This window comes from Mauremys mutica, chromosome 4, assembly GCF_020497125.1.
Source record: "Mauremys mutica isolate MM-2020 ecotype Southern chromosome 4, ASM2049712v1, whole genome shotgun sequence".
In the NCBI taxonomy this organism is placed as follows: domain Eukaryota; kingdom Metazoa; phylum Chordata; order Testudines; family Geoemydidae; genus Mauremys; species Mauremys mutica.
In genome coordinates this window covers 117330043-117350246 of record NC_059075.1, presented here as the reverse complement: position 1 = coordinate 117350246, position 20204 = coordinate 117330043, and the positions used below count along the sequence as shown (strand labels likewise).

At 48.3% G+C, this 20204-nt stretch overlaps 1 protein-coding gene across 4 annotated transcripts in view; it reads right to left on the bottom strand.

Annotated features, from left to right (window-relative positions):
- Positions 1 to 4322: 4322 nt before the first annotated feature.
- Positions 4323 to 20204, bottom strand: part of LOC123368703 (NACHT, LRR and PYD domains-containing protein 12-like) — a 135219-nt gene continuing 119337 nt past the window's right edge. For 3 of the 4 annotated variants that reach the window (XM_045013747.1, XM_045013746.1, XM_045013745.1), the window contains 3 exons: positions 19282 to 19452; positions 11942 to 12112; positions 4323 to 4938 (listed from right to left, as the gene is read on the bottom strand). In XM_045013747.1, the coding sequence (XP_044869682.1) occupies positions 4839 to 4938; positions 11942 to 12112; positions 19282 to 19452 (442 nt within the window). In that variant the 3' untranslated portion in view covers positions 4323 to 4838. Of the gene's footprint in view, positions 4939 to 5379; positions 5543 to 11941; positions 12113 to 19281; positions 19453 to 20204 lie in introns of all 4 variants that reach the window. The other variant, XR_006578866.1, reaches the window with a different exon arrangement.

Genomic DNA, 20204 nt, shown 5'->3' with positions numbered 1-20204 from the left:
CAGCATAACAATTTAGCTGGCACCATCAGCAGCTCAAACCCAAGTGTGATAATCCAAGGGAGGTGCTCTGTTATAATTGTCTTTAATGTGTGCAATGTCTCCTGAACGAACAGCTAATGTCTTTCCGCTACAAGGGAACAAAACCCTCCCAAAGCTACATAGCCCCATAAATATGTACCAATGTTCCCTTATGTGCATTTCCAGCAGCTTTACAGGGCGGGAAGGTGTCCCTCGGCACAGGCAGATGTCAGCTTCTGCCTCCCTGTTGTGCCAAGATGTGTGCACATATGGTAGCCCTGATTTCCTCTGCCTGCTGTGAACCAGGATGACTGTGCACATGCCAGCATTTGTAAACCATACTTGCACTGAGTCCACTCTGGTTGGAAAGATCCCCTTCTCCTTCACAAAAGTTATGTTGTGTGCTGAAGGTAACAATTATATGAATGTTTGCCCACTGGCATCCAGATGACTGCATAGGCAACACCAGTGAGCTTTCAGACTACCAAACGCACACTCCACATCCCTTCTGCAACTACTTAGCATGTAATAATTGCATGTTCCTGGGTTATCAATGTTGGAGGCAAGGTTTAATGAGTCAAGTGAGGAGTAAGTATGTGGAGCCTCTCCCCCCCAAATAGCTGGCAGGGACACACCATACTGAACCATAGTTTTTTTCTGGGGAATAAAGTTCCTTCCCCTCCCCTACTCCAGGTACAATCCTGGTCTCCTCAGCACTGTGTTGCCATGAACCTTTCCAGTCCTTCCCATCTTTGTATTCAGGAATATACTTCTGTGATTCACTAAGCTTTGCAGAATGATTGACTAGTAATCTTGTCAGTTCACTGACTCACTTGCCCAGAGCAGGGGGCAAAGTATTGGGATATGCACTGTTCAGAAACCTCATTCTCTGAAATCAGCTACTATTTCTGGAACTTTTCTTATGGCAACCACCTGTGACTAAATCAGAGTTCATTGCCTCACAAACCTGCACAACCACAACCCTGACAGTGGATGGACCAACCCCAAAGTGCTTTACAATGGACCTATAGCTGTCTGGTGTAGCCAGCATCCACAGGGCAACAGCCACCCACTTCTGAACTGGTGCAGCTTCTGTGAATCAAGTGTTCTGGTGCTGGAGAGTTAGTGCAAGCTCGTTACAGAGTACCATGTAGGTCTATTGCCTCATTCGGCACAAAACTTAGATCCTACCATAGGGTGCTGGTTCTCCTTCACCAGATGTGACAGTCACTAGAAGGACGCACCATGACAATAGCTGTACAGTGTGAGCAGAATTGACTTGTCAGTGCCCCACAGGGTCAGCCATGTGTTAGAAAATGTGTTAGAAAATCCTGCCCAAATTCCATCCAGCATCTTGCTGAGCACCCACTTCACTGCATAACCATTTATCCCTCAGTAAGGAATGGGAGACAAACCAGATCATCATCCAATTGATCCATGTCTTCCACCCAGTTCTGTAGGAGTAACAATCAGAGAGTGACATGATCAAGAACTGCCATAGGCAAATGTGTGAAGGTGGAGGACAATAGCAATACCTCACAGCAAAGCAGTTCTTGTAGTGTCTCCCTGTGACACACAGAGCCCTGAGATACCACCCCTGAAGTGGCAGGGCTACCGTTGTGCACTTACAGTGGCAGTGTGGCCACAGAGCTATGCATGTACACAATGTCATACCCGATTTCTTCAAATGATTTTTGGCCATGAGTATGTGATGCACATGGGGGCATAGTCTTAGCGTGAGGGGGAAAAGCTTTCACCAATGTAAGATCCAAATCAAACCAGTCACATTAAAAAAAAAGTCCATTGCTGGTGTGACGTGGTGATTACTCCAGAGGTCACTTTTCCACATAAAGCCGAATCCAAAGCCCAGGGAAAGAGTCACTTTGACTTCAGTGGGCTTTGGAGCAGACCCATAAAACCTATTCCTGCCCCAACGAAGTCAATGGGAGTTTTGCAGTTGACTCCAATGGCAGCAGTATTAGGACTATAGAGCAGGTGAAATTTCCTAGTAAGGTTTAATACGCTCTTCTCACCAGCTTTGCTCAGATGCAGCTGTCTGGACATGGGTCTGTGCAGGGGAGAATCACCCCTTAATGTGTTAGGGTCAAATTCCACCTTGAATTACCCTCATGCAGCAACTTTGGCTTCTGCAGGAACCATCCCGCACTAGCCCTAAGATCCCAGGTCTTATCCAAGTGCAGGGGTGGCTCTAGCTTTTTTGCTGCCCCAAGCACTGCAGGCAGGCCGCCTTCGGCAACTTGCTTGCGGGAGGTCCGCTGGTCCTGCGGCTTTGGTGTACCCATCGCCAAATTGCCACCGAATCCGCCAGACTGGCGGACCTCCCGCAGGCATGCCACCGAAGGCTACCCGACTGCTGCCCTCGCAGGGACTGGCAGGGCGCCCTCTGTGGCTTGCCGCCCCAGGCACATGCTTGGAGCGCGAGCTAAATGAGTCCCGGCCACAATCATCACTCAAACAGGACCTGTTTCCTACACAGTCCGGACTGCAGAGAATCTTACCTGGCGGCGACATGTAGATCAGCTGTTGCCAGGTCATGCCAGTCCTCAGGACACGTCTGCAGTTGAGTGGTCTGACTTCACCTCTTCTGGTGAGACCCGAATCACGAATCACCTGTTCCTGACTGTTCTCCTCCATTACTGCCGGCGGCTGAGATACCCCTTTGCCCAGCACGAGCTGATACCACCTCCTCACCTGTTCGTGCTGCGGACCCTGAGCCCATGGTACTTTCGGGTGCAACAACACCAGAAGTTCGCCATAATTCACCTAGAGACAGAAGGCCTCCTCATCAGCTGGATCTTTAGCTAGGGCGAACTCACGGTTATGGGGCAAAATAATCCCCAGGGTTTAGCCAGGAATGGAGGCAGTCTACCCTCCTTCTCTAGTCTAGTGTGTGTTTTATTTAAGGGATGTTCTTATTAGGGGGGGAGGAATATGTTGTGTATTTGGTTGTCATGGTTTTTGTTCCTATGGCAACTGAGTTAGATTATTAGGGGATAGCTAGGCCAGCTTCGGCCGATTGAGTGAGCTCTGTGTCTAAAAAGAAAATGGTAGTTTTGTTAGCTGTCTGCTCTCTGGCCTCAAGTGATTTCTTCCTAAACCCAGGGCTGCCCAGATGGGGGGCAAGAGTGGCAATTTGCCCCAGGCCCCGGGTCCCACCGGGGCCCCCACGAGAGTTTTTCGGGGACCCTGGAGCGGGGTCCTTCACTCACTGCGGGGGGCCCAGAAAACTCTTGCGGGGCCCAGGCCCCGGGAGCTTCTTCCACTCCCAGTCTTCGCCGGCGGGGGGGTCCTTCTGCTCCGGGGTGGAACGCCCCCCCCCCGCCAGCGAATTACCGCCAAAGTGGGACCTGCAGCCGAAATGCAGCCGGGTCTACGGTGGTAATTTGGCGACGGGGGGCCCTTCCGTTCCGGGACCTGCCGCCGAAGTGCCCCGAAGACCCGCGGCGGGGGCCCCCCACCGCTGAATTACCACCGAAGACCCGGCTGCACTTCGGCGGCGGGTCCCGCTTCGGCGGCAGGGGGCCCCCGCCGCGGGTCTTCAGGGCACTTCGGGGGCAGGTCCCGGAACGGAAGGGCCCCCCGCCGCCGAATTACCGCTAAAGCGGGGGCCCCCCACCGCCGAAGACCCCAGGCCCCCGGAATCCTCTGGGCAGCCCTGCCTAAACCGACTGCCCCCAAGGATATAACAATCTCCCTGTCCTGCTTCTTTATTTTCCATTCCCAAATGAATCTTCACGGTCCTTTGTGGCCACCTACAGCACCTTTCTGATAAAGCCATGAGCACCCAGAGAAGGGTAAATGAACCCTCTTTTAGCTGCCCAAACTGTCATTTTGCCTGTGCAAGCTTCTTGACTCTGAGGGCAGGTCCATACTCACCGCGCGGGTCGACGCGGTGAGTTCGACTTCTCCGAGTTCGAACTATCGCGTCTAATCAAGACGCGATAGTTCGAACTCCCCGCGCTCTCCGGTCGACTCCGGAACTCCACCACCGTGAATGGCGGTGGCGGAGTCGACCTTGGAGCTGCGGAGTTCGACCCCGCCGCGTCTGGACGGGTAAGTCAGTCGAACTAGGGTACTTCGAGTTCAGCTACGCTATTCGCGTAGCTGAACTTGCGTACCCTAGTTCGACCCCCGCCCTTAGTGTAGACCAGGTCTGAGTAAGTGGTCTGAAAAGCAGCCCTAAGGACTCCCCCAGCCTTGGACAATGGGAGAATTCTTGTGCACAAGAACAGCACAAACTATAGAAAGAAATACAAACTCTGAAGTGCAGCATCAGTCCTTGATTCATGTTCTTTATTGGACTCCAGCAAAACAGACAGAGAAACATCCATCTGGCATAAACAAATGCTGTAGATGGACATAGAATGTTGATTTAATGGCCAGGGAATTGTGTGAAATTGGGGTGTGGGGGACGGGTAGGAGAAGAAACATACAACAAATAATGACTGAGCTATTGGAACAGAATCCACTGGCTCCAAGGATGGTTCTTGGGTCACCCCCCTGCACTGCCCCCCTTCCTTCCTCCTGCTCCATCCTGCAAATCAACTCCCCCATCTAAGGTCAGACCAAGCATGGAGCAAATCCAGCTTCTACTTCTGAGTTTCTTGCCCTCAGACAGGAAGGTTGGGCCTGACAATCTCTACTTAGCTCCCTGCCACAGATGCTGAAATATGATGCTGGAGTCCCTGGGGATGGTGGGATCTCTAGTAAGTGGGCCAGGTCTTCTCCTTGCCCTGGCTGCTGACCCAGCTAGTGGCAGGGTGGCCAGGTCAGAGCTGTGTTGGTGCACGGGCTCCCACTCAGTCGTCCGGGCCGTTCTTTATGATCAAATCAGGTTTTATCTTTTTCACAGCATCCAGCTCTGCCTGCATTACTGGAGATAGAAAGCAAAAGTCCACTCTGTGGGGAAAATAAGGAGAGAAAAGAACGTGTTAGTTCTCTCTGCAGACATGATGCCTGAGCCCACAGTCCCTGTCACTGTGCTGCCCACCACTGGGATCTTTCCCAGCTGCCTGCCAGAGCCCACAGGATCCGTGCCAATGTTACTGATCTGCCTGCTGATCTCACTGCCAGCAAGTGCTTTTCCCTTGGGGGAGGGGAGGAGAAGCACTGGTGCAGTCTGTAGCCTGGTCTGCCCTCCCTACCCCACTGACACTGTGAGCTCTGGGCAAGGACAGCAATGTCCTTTCTTCATGTAAAGGGCTGGATTGTGCAGCCCTTGCTCAGGGCAGTGAGCACTTACTGACAGGGACAGTCCCATTGATCGCTGTGGGGCTACTCAGTGCTCACAGAGAGCAGGGGCTGCAAAATCCAGCTCACAGAATCTCTCCATGGAAGCACCTTGGATCTCCGCTCTCATTGCTGCATGGGCTCCTCACACCCCCTCCTCACAGGCTTCAGTAACAGAGTCCTTGAAGGGGGAGAGTTTTCAATAGCTGTTGTGGTGCTGCACACTTGGCCTGACACTGCTGAAATGCAGGTGGAAGCTCAAACTCGACCCCGGCTGCAGGAAGACAGGAAAATTTCACTTACTCTTCTATTTACTCTTACAGCCAGGTCAGGAGAATGGGGTTTGTCTGTCTGCAGCAAGTTTGGGAGAGCAAGAGCCAATGCTCAATTCAGAGCATGGTGCTCGTGACACTGGTAAACCAAGTGCCAGCTCTGGCCAAGGCCGTAGTGTCAGCTAAGAACCGACAAACTCATAGCTGGAAGCCAGACCAGCTGACCTGTGTTGTAGTATAGTTCAAAGTAGATGTTAAATTTGTTTAGTGTTTAAACTTCATGAAAAACCGGCAGGATGTTGCATGCTTTGTTTTCACTTGTCTGTACCCTGTTAAACTGTAATAGCAAACATTTGCATTGTATTTACCTCTGTAACGCAGTAACTCATCAAACAAAAAAGAAGTCTTGTGTAATACAAATGAAGAACTCTACCAGAAAGTGTTAAATCCTGTGCATTCAAAGCAAGTGGTCATTGTGTGTGAGTTCAAAGTCTCTATGTGCATTCCTCTTTTCCCGCAATGAAGAAAGGAACCTATGTCCTGGCAGCTTGGTTTCTGTGAGGAGAAGTTATAAATATGGACCCATGGACAAATTCTTCATTTCTTGACTGTTTGGATTCTAGCAGGGCAGAATTGTTTATTTGTTCTTGTTTTCATTCTCATTTTAGTTACCACTAGTAAGTGGTTCACATCCACAAGTGCTTCATTCCTGCTATGTACATCTTCTAAAGTTAAGAACATAAGAGTGGCCATACTGGGTCAGATCAAAGGTACATCTAGCCCAGTATCCTGTCTTCCGACAGTGGCCAATGCCAGGTGCCCCAGGGGGAATGAACAGAACAGGTAATCATCAAGTGATGCATCTCCTGTTGCCAGTTTCCACATTCCCAGTTTCTGGCAAACAGAGGCTAGGGACACCATCCCTGCCCATCCCGGCCAGCAGCCATTTATGGACCTATCCTTTCTTTGTTTAACCCTATAATAGTCTTGCCTTCACAACAACCTCTGGCAAGGAGTTCCACAGGTTGATTGTGCATTGTGTGAAAAAATACTTCCTTTTGCTTGTTTTTAATCTGCCACCTATTAATTTAATTTGGTGACCCCTAGTTCTTGTGTTATGTGAAGGAGAAAATAACAATTCCTTATTCACATTCTTCACACCAGTAATGATTTCAAAGACCTATATCATATCTCCCTTTAGTCATCTCTTTTCCAAGCTGAAAAGTCTCAGTCTTCTTAATCTCTCTTCATATGGCAGCCATTCCATAACCCTAATAATTTTTGTTGCCCTTTTCTGAAACTTTTCCAATTCTAATATATCTTTTTGAGATAAGGTGACCACATCTAAACATAGTATTCAAGATGTGGGTGTACCATTGATTTATATAGAGGCAATTATGATATTTTCTGTCTCATTATCTATCCCTTTCTTAATGATTCCCAACATTCTGTTTGCTTTTTTGACTGCTACTGCACATTGAGTGGATGTTTTCAGAGAACTATCCATAATGACTCCAAATTCTCTCTCTTTAGTGAGATCTCCATGATTTGATATGTATAATTGGGATTATGTTTTCCAATATGCATTACTTTGCATTTATCAACATTGAATTTCACCTGCCATTTTGTTGGCCAGTCACCCACTTTTGTGAGATCCTTTTGAAGCTTTTCGCAGTCTGCTTTGGACTTAACTATCTTGAGCAGCTTTATATCATCTGCAAATTTTGCCACCTCACTGTTTACCCCTTTCGCCAGATCATTTATGAATATGTTCTTCTCCTTTGCACTGAATTGTAATGTGATCAATTTGGTTCCCTGTCCCGTGATCTGATGTAGAAGCCAAACTTGAACAGCTTAATGGGACAAAATTGGAGGGCCCAGATAATCTTCATCCAAGAATATTAAAGGAACTGACACATGAATTGCAAGCCCATTAGCAAGAATTTTTAATGAATCAGTAAACTCAGGGGTTGTACCGTACGACTGGAGAATTGCTAACATAGTTCCTATTTTTAAGAAAGGGAAAAAAAGTGATCTGAGTAACTATAGGCCTGTTAGTTTGACATCTGTAGTATGTAAGGTCTTGGAAAAAAATTTGAAGGAGAAAGTAGTTAAGGACATTGAGGTCAACGGTAATTGGGACAAAATACAACATGGTTTTACAAAAGGTAGATCGTGCCAAACCAACCTGATCTCCTTCTTTGAGAAGATAACAGATTTTTTAGACAAAGGAAATGCAGTGGATCTAATTTACCTCGATTTCAGTAAGGCATTTGACACGGTTCCACTTGGGGAATTATTAGTTAAATTGGAAAAGATGGGGATCAATATGAAAATTGAAAGGTGGATAAGGAACTGGTTAAAGGGGAGACTACAACGGGTCGTACCGAAAGGTGAACTGTCAGGCTGGAAGAACGTTACTAGTGGAGTTCCTCAGGGATCAGTTTTGGGACCAATCTTATTTAACCTCTTTATTACTGACCTTGGCACAAAAAGCAGGAATGTGCTAATAAAGTTTGCAGATGACACAAAGCTGGGAGGTATTGCTAACACAGAGAAAGACCGGGACAACATACAGGAAGATCTGGATGACCTTGTAAACTGGAGTAATAGCAATAGGATGAAATTTAATAGTGAAAAGTGAAAAGTCATGCATTTAGGGATTAATAACAAGAATTTTAGTTATAAATTGGGGACACATCAGTTGGAAGTAACAGAGGAGGAGAAGGACCTCGGAGTATTGGTTGATCACAGGATGACTATGAGCCGCCAATGTGATATGGCCATTAAAAAAGCTAATGCAGTTTTAGGATGCATCAGGCGAAGTATTTCCAGCAAAGATAAGGAGGTGTTAGTACCATTATATAAGGCACTGGTGAGACCTCATCTGGAATACTGTGTGCAGTTCTGGTCTCCCATGTTTAAGAAGGATGAATTTAAACTGGAACAGGTTCAGAGATGGGCTACTAGAATGATCTGAGGAATGGAAAACCTGTCTTATGAAAGGAGACTCAAAGAGCTTGGCTTGTTTAGCCTAACCAAAAGAAGGTTGAGGGGGGGATATGATTGCTCTTTATAAATATATCAGAGTGATTAATATCAGGGAGGAAGAGGAATTATTTAAGCTTAGTACCAATGTGGACACAAGAACAAATGGATATAAACGGACACTAGGAAGTTTAGACTTGAAATTAGACGAAGGTTTCTAACCTTTAGAGGAGTGAAGTTCTGGAACAGCCTTCCAAGGGGAGTAGTGGGGGCAAAAGACATATCTGGCTTTAAGACTAAGCTTGATAAGTTTATGGAAGGGATGGTATGATGGGATAGCCTAATTTTGGCAATTAATTTAGCAATTGATCTTGATTATCAGCAGGTAAGTATGCCCAGTGGTCTGTGATAGGATGTTAGATGGGGTGGGATCTGAGTTACTACAGAGAATTCTTTCTTGGCTGGTGAGTCTTGCCCACATGATTGCCATATTTGGGGTCGGGAAGGAATTTTCCTCCAGGGCAGATTGGCAGAGGCCCTGGAGATTTTTCGCCTTCCTCTGCAGCATGGGGCACGGGTCACTTGCTGGAGGATTCTCTGCAGCTTGAGGTCTTCAAACCACAATTTGAGGACTTCAGTAACTCAGACATAGGTTAGGGGTTTGTTACAGGAGTGGGTGGGTGAGATTCTGTGGCCTGCATTGTGCAGGGTCAGACTAGATGATCATAATGGTCCCTTCTGACCTTAAAGTCTATGAGTCTATGAGACCTCCATCTCTGCTACCTTTGAAATTGTACACTGTAACTCACCTGTACATATATTTTTACCTGCTTTAACCCCTGAAAAACTTATTTTTCTTGGGGTATGTCTACACAGCAATTTAAGCCTAGGGTTAGTGGGACTTGAGTCAGGGGACATGTGTCAGGGAACCATGGGCTTGAGCGTCTACCCTGAATTTTAACCTTAAATTAAGAATTTTCTGACCCGTGCTCAAACCTAGGGCTTTGTCATCCATGCTGCAGTGCACAGACCCAAGTCGAAATACCCCAATCCCAGAGTACCAAGTGCATCTTCTCCTCCCCCACCCCAACGTTGACACTCTAGCCCAACAAATGTGTTGCACTGTGGGAAAACTCTATTGCCTACCCTATTTCCTAACTGTCACGGTGCTGTTCATGGGATTCAGGTGCCCACAAGGACACACGAGCACATCAACTAAATAATTAGCACCTCTCGTGGCTGTCTCAGTACAATGACTGCAGTTTGTGAAGATACTGAACTACCATCTTATCTGAGAACTGGGCTCTCCGTCTCTAGGCTTAGTCACACTGGCAGGAAAATGCCCATGTGCTCCTGTTCTGAGGATAATTACAATGTCAGTCTCCAGGGCTAACAAACTATTCAAATGAAACTTTACAATTCTTAATTTTTAAAATGGGCTGTTCAATTAAGCTGTTTTTGTTCGTTTTTTAAATTCATTTTTTGACATTTGACAAAAATTTCAAAACAAAAACAAGTTTTTCAGATGGAAAAATGCCCATAGTATCTTTACTGTGACTTTGTTGCTTATACCCTTATTTGAAAAAGTCTAAAGTTCTTTAATATGCATATCTGTAACTCATGAACCCTAAATTGTAGTATAAGTTCTATATGCGAGTGTGAATCATGATTCATTAATTAGGTCAGTGATTCTCAAGCTATTCACAATCCAGTCTTTCTTTTATCAAAGGAAATAAACATGGAAGGGAGAAAGTGAAGACAGTGATAGGAAAGGGATAAAAGCTCCTCTACATTATGGGTGAGGAGAGATTAAATGGAGGCTTCATCTGAGCAAACAGGTAGAGGCACGAATTTTTGTGTACATTGAATATTTATTTTTCAACCTGATGGTATTTCACTCATGTTGGTGTAGTAGGAAGAGAGCTTGAGCCATAAGCCCTTGCATCAGAGGCTTGAGGCCTGGCCTAATGTAGTGGTCAAAGCTTTGCTAATATAAAGCACAGTCAGGCTATGAACTGGAGGCAGGCCCTGCTCACAGAATCTGGCAAGAACAGGGCTGATATTGCAGAAATACACGTTCCTAAGAAGTGCTAGGCACTGAACATACCACATTCCAGAAGTGTGGTACCAGAACACCTCGATACCGACACATTCCCCAAAGATAACAGGGACATGTTGACCCATCTTAAAGATAGGATCAGGATGACAGCATGATGAATAGAGATGTTTGGATCAAACCAACAAGGTGATGGGTGGCACCTAGCCACGTCAGGGGGCAATAAGTAACTTGTTTGTATCGGTGCATAAAATGAAGTCTCAGAGGGAGTTTCTTTGGCCCACCAGGGGAAAATGGAAAATCCTGCCATTCACTGAGCTGCATCCATTACCACAGGCACACATGTGCTAGTGTACTTGTAGACATTGATCTGGGGAGCTAGGACCATGCTTCGTTGGCAATAAACCTGGCCGGGTGCCTTCGATACTGAAATGGGTCTTGTGGTCTCACTGGGTGGTTCGATTGAGGTCTGATGTGCCGACTATCTGCACAGAGCTGAGACAGCACACAGAGAGAACAGACACCCAGCCAAACATCTGACTACATTTGACAAAGGAGTAGACGGGAGTTAAAAAGTCAAAAGACACTAAAAAACCCACAATTAGATTGTTTTTTTGGTCATCTCATGATTTTCAGGGGTCTAACTCATGATTTTTGCTCTCTTGATGTTGGCAATGCTGGGTTGTAGTTTTTGTTGTCTTAAAATAATAGTGTTTGTAACATCAAAATATGCTGCATCTGGGATTTGCTAAATACATTGTCCTCAACTGCACCAAGTTCACACTCAGTGCTGATGAGGAGATTGAAGAAACTGGTTATAAGCCACCTCTGCACTGCCTTGATCCTAGACCAGGTGGGGGGAGAAAAAGGTCTCTGGTCTAACACAGAGGAACCTCAGGGTTGCCCTAAGTTACCCCAGATGCTGTGCTGGCCTAGCAGAGGAGGAGCACCATGCACTCTGCCCCAGACATACACCTCCATGCTCCTCCACACCACCTACATGCGGGCAGGGCGATGCAGGGAGTGGGTGGTACAAAGTTCTCTATACCTGCTTTCTACCACCTGAGGATTATTCTGAGTCAGGAGGATCCTTGGCTGCCCTTTTAGGGCAGTTGCCCAGCTAATTTCCAGCTGCTCAACAGAGGCTCAGGCCTGAGCCCACTACATTGTTTAATTAGTAAAATACAAGCACTGAACACATCAGTGGGTCTCTGCTCTTTACCTGTGGAGCAGAGTGGGACTGGTCCATGGCTGGTTTCCATGCACTGTAGGATACTGTGATCCAGGTACACTGAGTTTAACTCACAACATCACAGTATTTCCAGGCACTGACTAAAGGGAGCCAGCTGTTACTTACCGTAGTTTGTGTAGTTTGCAGTTTGGATGTTTCAGCCCCTCACACAACCTCTGCACTCCTGAAGCCTCCAGTATGTTCTCCCCTAGATCTAGGAATGTCAGGCTCTGGCTGGTGATGAGAACAGAGGAGAGATCCTCACAACATGCAGCTCTGAGATCACAACGGCGCAGCCTGCAAGAGACAGATATATACAGAGTAAAATGACTTGTGTATGCCTCATTCTCTGCATTTCCCCTCACTGCTACCCATGTGTATCTCTAAAGGGATTCTTAATTCAAGACAGTGGCTAGGAATAATGTTATCTGGTTATTTTGATTGAAATAATCATAAAAGATGCCTACTGAAAGTTATAGACCCTTGCAAAATCATTAATTAAATAAACCCCCCTATGTTAAGAGAATATTATGGCTGCAAAATCAACCAACCAAAAGCTAGGAACTACCACGTTTTAGACTGCCTGGGCAACCTTAATGTAGCTCATTTCTGTGTGTACATTTTGATACAGTCTGGGCAGGGAATTCTGGTCACTGCTGGTGCTGGAGGTGGGGTGGGGTGGGGAGAAGTGGTGTGGAGCTCTCCCTTTTCCCTAACCACTCCTGCTGTGCATCCACCTTCCGGCCTGCCTCCATCTGAAGGTGCTACAGAATCATTGCCTTTCTTCTTTGCTAATGCATTGGGGTGCATGTGCTCCCCATCAGACTTCCCTCTCCTTTCTCCCCTCAATTTGCATTAGTGGATTGGTGGGCCTTCTTCTCTTCCCTCTGCCTGCCCAACAGTCCCTTCCACTCCTACCCCACATAATGCCCCCCTCACTGCCCCCATCTCATGTGGTCCCCCTTGTGATCCACTTTCCCCCATGGTGTGCTGCCTGTTTCTCCTGCCCTTCCCAACCAGACCCCTCACTACTTGTTGCCCTTTCCCCACCCAGCCCCACTTGTCTTGTGAAGCCATGTGTGCCTGTGCAGGTGCTTCCCCTCATTTTGTTTGAATCCTACTCACCTGCACACACATACCCCCACACACTTATATGCTCCCCTTCACTCCCAGTGCGGCTGAAGAGGTGGATTTCACACATACCATTTATCTGGTTAATCCCCCAGCTGACATTTGCTCCCTCCTCACCGCACTGCAGTCTAGTGAGGAGAAGACGTTAGGTTCCCCCATCCCCTTTCTTATATATCCCCCTCCAGGGGCTGTTCCTGTCACCTGTCCTCAATGGGAGACCCTGACCCAGCCTTGGGTGAGGCTTCTGCTTTAGCAGCTTGGTCCATGGGGGGGAAGCTGGGGAGACTGAAGGAAGGGGACCTGCTGCCAAATCCACCACCACCAATGGAGCCTCTCAGACAGGAAGAAGGGCCGGGGCAGAAAAAAAAAGGGCAAGAGCCCTGCCCAGAAGGCTCCTGCCGCTGCAGTGTTGGCTGCAATTGCTGTGGCCCTGCTATTGGCTGCAGCTCTCTCTCCCCTTGCCATCTGTTTCCCAGTGCCACTAGAGGACAAAGGAGTGTCCGTGGGCTTGGTGATTCTGCAGACTTCTCAGCTCTCACAGCACTGTGGGACAAGCTGTAATTGTTCCTGGAAGACTCACAAGGCTCCAGGAGGAAGGTGCAGCTTGCTCTCCAGCAGTGGGGAGATTTTGAACTTGTCCTCCACAGTGTGCTGGCCTTATTCGGGGAGAATAAAGGGAGCAAAGGGCAGAGCTCTGCAGCCTACCTGGGGGCCTGAAACTTCCATGACTCCCTAGTCACCTTTGGGATCGAGCACAGGTTGCTGCTTGGTTCTGTGTGTACAGGCAGCACCATCAGCTGTGAGGATCCTCAACTCTCCCAATCAGACCTACCCCATCACATCTCTCAACATCAGGGACAACAGGGTGCATCTCCACAGGTGTCAGGTACCATCCTACCTTTGCACAGGGTGTGTGTGTGATCCTTCTGCAGGAGTCTCAATCCGAACCGGCCACCAAAGCCAACTGGTAGCTGGAGTTGGGGTGGGGGGGACAGGGTGTACTATAGCCATGTTACTGAATTTTTGGGGGTGGTGGTGACCTTTCCCTCCCTGGACTCCGGCCTGACAAACTGAGGTTCACCAAAGTCTTGCCAGGTCACCTGCTGGATCACTGGATTCGGGTGAAGCGGCTGATCCTCAATCTCATTAATATCTACATCCTGATACTGAGTGCAGAGTGGGTGTGATTCTATCGGCAGGCAAACACATTCCTCAGTGTCTTGGATCCTCCCAAGGGCCTGGTCCTGGGTAGGGATTTTAACACTGCCCTGGACTTGAGAGGCCACACCGGCAAACAGATTTACGAGGCTTTCACTGACATCCTCAGGCAGATCGTCGACTATCATTCCCTGGTAGAAGTCTGGCACAATCACCACCTGGATGATTCCACCACCATCACCTATGTCTAGGTGGAGGAGTCTCATTCATGGTACTCCTGCTTGGACCACATCTATGTCTCCTGTTTTACCATCTTGCAGGCCCACTCCTCCAGTATATGGACAGTCATAGAATATCAGGGTTGGAAGGGACCTCAGGAGGTCATCTAGTCCAACCCCCTGCTCAAAGCAGGACCAATCCCCAACTAAATCATCCCAGCCAGGGCTTTAATGAAAAAGGAGAGGAAAGCCACGGGCAGGGCTTGTCTGGGATTTGAACGCCGGATCTCTCACACCCGCAGTAAGAATCCTACCTCTAGGCCAACAAGCCACCCTCAACAGTCCCCTTCTCAGATCACCACATGGTGGCTGTGATGGTCGTTTTAACACCTGAGTGATCAGGGCCCGCCTACTGGCATTTTAGCAAGGGCCTCCTGAGGAGTGGGCTTTGTAGCATCCTTCGGGGCATTCTGGCTGGCGGGGCAGGGATATGCCTTCCCCTCAGCACTGCGGTGCTGGGACATGGAGAAGGTGCATGTTGGGCTCTTCCACCACGTCTACTCCCAGGTGGCCGGTTAAAGGAGAGATGTGATAATAGAACAGTCGGAGTGGGAGGTTTTGGAGCTAGAGCGGTGCATGGCTCTTTGCCCCAGGGATCCATCCCTCTGCAGGGAGTGTCAGAAAAAGCAGGACAAGCTCCAGGCTGTCGACAACCATCAGGCTCAAAGCACTTTTGTTTGCTCAAGTTTCTAGCTCCTTTGGGACATGGATTGCAGCCCCTGCTTCGTCTATGCCTGGAGAAGAGAGGTGCCATAAAGCATGTCCCCTGCTTCCTGGAAGAGGATAGCACTCCTCTCATGGATCTGGTGGAGATGCAGGAAAAGGCAAGGGCTTTTTACTCCAATCTCTTCTCCCTGGATCCAACCGACGCTCACACATGTAGAGTCCAGTTGAATGAACTCCCTCTGGTCAGCATGGACAACCGGGATCAGCTGTAGCTTCCCCTTACTTTGGCCAAGTGCTCAAAAAACTTCCCGCTGATGCCGACCAACCAATCTCCAGTCATCGACAGGCTGTCCTTGGAGTTTTTCTGAATGTTCTGAGACGTCCTTGGCCTGGACCTTGCCATCATCTGGGCCAAGTTCCTGGGGAGAAAGGTGCTCCCCCTGTCATGCAGGAGGCCCTTCTCACTCTGCTGCAGAAAAATGGGAACCTTCACAATCTGAGGAATTGGCACCCAGTTTTCCTCTTCAGCACTGAATATAAGGTCATAGCGAAGACCATCTCGTTGCAGCTGAAGTCCAAGCTGGTGAATGTGAGCCACCCCGATGAGACCTACATTGTCCAGGGCCAGACCATCCTCACCATATCATCCTCAGCAACCTCTAGCTGCTCCAGGACATTCTCCACCTCCACAAGTGGGCCCATGGATGGTTCTGTTGGCATATGCTGATGACATACTCCTTGTGGCCAGGACCTGGTGCAGATGGAAGCTTGCAAAGCCATGTATTCAGAGGCCTCCTCTGCTCAGGTCAACTCCTGTGACCTGATAGGGACATATGGAAGGTGGCATCCAGTGGGCAGCAGGTCTGCTGCTCTATCTCTGTGTTTACCTCTGCCACTTGTGGAACTGGGTAGAGAGCCACTTCCCCAGAAGCAGCAGCCCTGAGTTGGGGAGATATAGTCTGAACCAGGAGCTGCTTTGAAGAGAGCCAGATGTTCCACTGGTGTTTGCAGAGGGGGACTCTTACAGACACACAGCTTGGAGCCAACAGGACAGCTGAGCCCACACAGCAAGACCCACCATTCTGAGCTCAGAGCACACGCCAGCATGAGAGTGCACGGACAGGTTGGACTGACCCAAACAGGGTGGGGGGAGGGTGTTGCATTGGCACGGGACAGAGTGTGTGTGTGTGTGTCTAGCCAGGCATGAGGGAGGGCTGTGTGTTGTATGCTGTGCCAAAAGCAAGGGAGTCTGTGTAACTCCTGCTACAGAACCAGACCAGGGTGTATTCCTGGCTTTTCCTGACTAAGACAAAAGTGGTGTTTCATTCTTAAGTGTGGTGCTTGATCAATGGGCTAACTCTGACCTCCTAGGAAGAAAGGCTGGTGTTTGTGCAGAGGCACATGGCTGGGACCTGGGGACCCCTTTCCCAACTCTGGGAATCCCCCACTTGACACCGATTGCTCTATCCATGCTCTGGCACCAGTTCAACACCTGAGCCTGTCCCAAGAGCCCTGGCCAGCTTCCAACGGTCCTGGAGTTCTTCTGGCCAGGAAAGCACTGGGTCTCTGTGGGTGTCTGAGCTTCCCCCTGGGAGAGGGAAGGCAGGGCCTGATTTTCATCCACAGGCAGGCCCACATATTCCACCTTCAGGCTCTGCAGAGACTCCTTTATGGTGCTTGTAGTCCAGCATGGAGTGTACTGATGCATGCGTTCCTCTGCTGCCTCTGAGGGCTTCGATAAGACTGGAAGCTCTTTTATATCCATCCAAGAAGTCCCCCTTGAGACTTCTCCTAGCTGCTGATCCAACAGGACCTGGGAGTTATTTTCAGCAACCTGGTACATAGTAGCCAACAAGGGGGAAGACCTTAGGTAGTGGAGTCTCCCTTGGTGCACTAGAGGATGGTCCGGGCTGGTGTCACCAGAACTGGAAACTTCCTTGACTCTGGTCAGAGGGACAGGGTGGACCCTACTGTCTTTCGACAGAACATGGGGTTGCTCACCCTGAGCATCCCCCATCGTGTGCTCCAGGAGATGAGGGCTGCATTGACCCCGCTTCTCTCGTATCTCAAGTGGGTCTGCAGGAGAGCGCCCTCCATCCAATCCTCACTCCGGCCCCTCCAGAGTGTGTCATCAGGCCCCTCCCTCAGGAGCCTCCGCAGTTGTCCCCACACATTTTCTGAGCAGGCTGAACATGATCCAGCAACTCCATCTCTGAACTACACCCCGTGAACATGTCTACACGCTTATGCTCCATACCTTCCCCGCCATACTTTGGCAGAGACGTGGCGGTTGGGGGATCAGGGAAGAGCTGTTTCTTAGAAAAGGCTAAACCAATCCCATAGTATCTTTACTGTGACTTTGTTACTTATACCCTTATTTGAATAAGTTTCAAGTTCTTTAATATGCATATCTGTAACTCATCAACCCTAAAATGTAGTATACGTTCTATATGCGAGTGTGAATCATGATTCTTTAATTAGGTCAGTGGTTCTCAAGCTATTCACAATCCAGTCTTTCTTTTATCAAAGGAAATAAACGTGGAAGGGAGAAAGTGAAGACAGTGATAGGAAAGGGATAAAAGATCCTCTACATTATGGGTGAGGAGAGATTAAATGGAGGCTTCATCTGAGCAAACAGGTAGAGGCACGAATTTTTGTGTACATTGAATATTTATTTTTCAACCTGATGGTATTTCACTCATGTTGGTGTAGTAGGAAGAGAGCTAGAGGCATAAGCCCTTGCATCAGAGGCTTGAGGCCTGGCCCAATGTAGTGGTCAAAGCTTTGCTAATATAAAGCACAGTCAGGCTATGAACTGGAGGCAGGCCCTGCTCACAGAATCTGGCAAGAACAGAGCTGATATTGCAGAAATACACGTTCCTAAGAAGTGCTAGGCACCGAACACACAGACAAACACATTCCAGAAGTGTGGTACCAGAACACCTTGATACCAACACATTCCCCAAAGATAACAGGGACATGTTGACCCATCTTAAAGATAGGATCAGGATGACAGAATGATGAATAGAGATGTTTGGATCAAACCAACAAGGTGATGGGTGGCACCTAGTCACGTCAGAGGGGCAATACGTAACTTGTTTGTATCGGTGCATAAAATGAAGTCTCAGAGGGAGTTTCTTTGGCCCACCAGGGGAAAATGGAAAATCCTGCCATTCACTGAGCTGCATCCATTACCACAGGCACACATGTGCTAGTGTACTTGTAGACATTGATCTGGGGAGCTAGGACCATGCTTCGTTGGCAATAAACCTGGCCGGGTGCCTTCGATACTGAAATGGGTCTTGTGGTCTCACTGGGTGGTTCGATTGAGGTCTGATGTGCCGACTATCTGCACAGAGCTGAGACAGCACACAGAGAGAACAGACACCCAGCCAAACATCTGACTACATTTGACAAAGGAGTAGAAGGGAGTTAAAAAGTCAAAAGACACTAAAAAACCCATAATTATATATTTTTTGTCATCTCATGATTTTCAGGGGTCTAACTCATGATTTTTGCTCTTTTGGTGTTGGCAATGCTGGGTTGTAGTTTTTATTGTCTTAAAATAATAGTGTTTGTAACATCAACATATGCTGCATCTGGGTTTTGCTAAAAGCCACTGGACACTGTCCTCAGCTGCACCAAGTTCACACTCAGAGCTGATGTGGAGACTGAAGAAACTGGTTATAAGCCACCTCTGCACTGCCCTGATCCTGGGCCAGGTGGGGGGAGAAAACGGCCTCTGGTCTAACACAGAGGAACCTCAGGGTTTTCCTAAGTTACCTCAGATGCTGTGCTGGCCTAGGAGACGTGGAGCACCATGCACTCTGCCCTGGGCATACACTTCCATGCTCCTCCACACCCCCTACCTGTGGGCAGGGGGATGCAGGGAGTAGGTGATACAGAGTTTGCTATACCTGCTTTCTACCACCTGAGGATTATCCTGAGTCAGGGGATCCTTGGCTGCCCATTTAGGGCAGTTGGCCAGCTGATTTCCAGCTGCTCAAAAGGGGCTCAGGCCTGAGCCCACTACATTGTTCAACTGTTTAATTAGTAAAATACAAGCAATGAACACATTGGTGGGTCTCTGCTCTTTGGCTGGGGAGCAGAGTGGGACTGGTCCATGGCTGGGTTCCATGCACTGTAGGACACTGTGATCCGGGTACACTGAGTTTAACTCACAACATCACAGTATTTCCAGGCACTGACTAAAGGGAGCCAGCTGTTACTTACCATAGTGTCTGTAGTTTGCAGTTTGGATGTTTCAGCCCCTCACACAGCCGCTGCACTCCTGAAGCCTCCAGTATGTTCTCCCCTAGATCTAGGAATGTCAGGTTCTGGCTGTTGCTGAGAACAGAGGAGAGATCCTCACAACATGCAGTTGTGAGACCACAATAGTACAGCCTGCAGGAGACAGACATATATACACACAGGGTAAATGACTTGTGTATGCCCCATTCTCTGCATTTCCCCTCACTGCTACCATGTGCATCTCCAAAGGGATTCTTAATTCAAGACAGTGGCTAGGAATAATGTTATCCAACGGATTGGGGCCAGGGTCGCTCTGGCCAGCCTGCCATAGCAGGGGCGGGGGCTGAGGTCTGGCCGGCATGGCATAGCTGGGTTGCGGCCGGGGTCCAATGCAGCTGGGGCTGGGGTCAAACCAGGGTCAGAAGCCAATGTGGCTGGGCCCAAGTGCAGCCAGTGCGCCTAGGGCTGAAGTCCAGCCATGATCAGAGCTGGGGTCCGGTTGGTTAATATGGGTTAATCGGTAAGCCTGATGCTTACCGATTAACCTTTTACATGCCTAGAATATACCATCTTGCACTGCTCAAGACCCTTTCTTGAGCATTGCAAGTTTACTAATTGGTTCACCACTTCATCAATGGAAAGTGGGCATCCACCAGCCTTCGTAACCTGAGCGGATTTACCAAGCACTTCAGTCAAGCTCACTGGTAAGGGTAAACATTAAACTAAGTTTGCTGATTTTAAAAGATAAGTTTTAAGTAATTATAAATGATACGAAAAAAGTCAGAGTTAGTAGCACAATTTAAATCTTAAACTTTAAAACACTAGGCAATATTTAGAGCAAACAGTTTTCTCATGCGACTGGATGTTACAGTTCATAATACATGGGTTTCACCCTTGAAACCTGG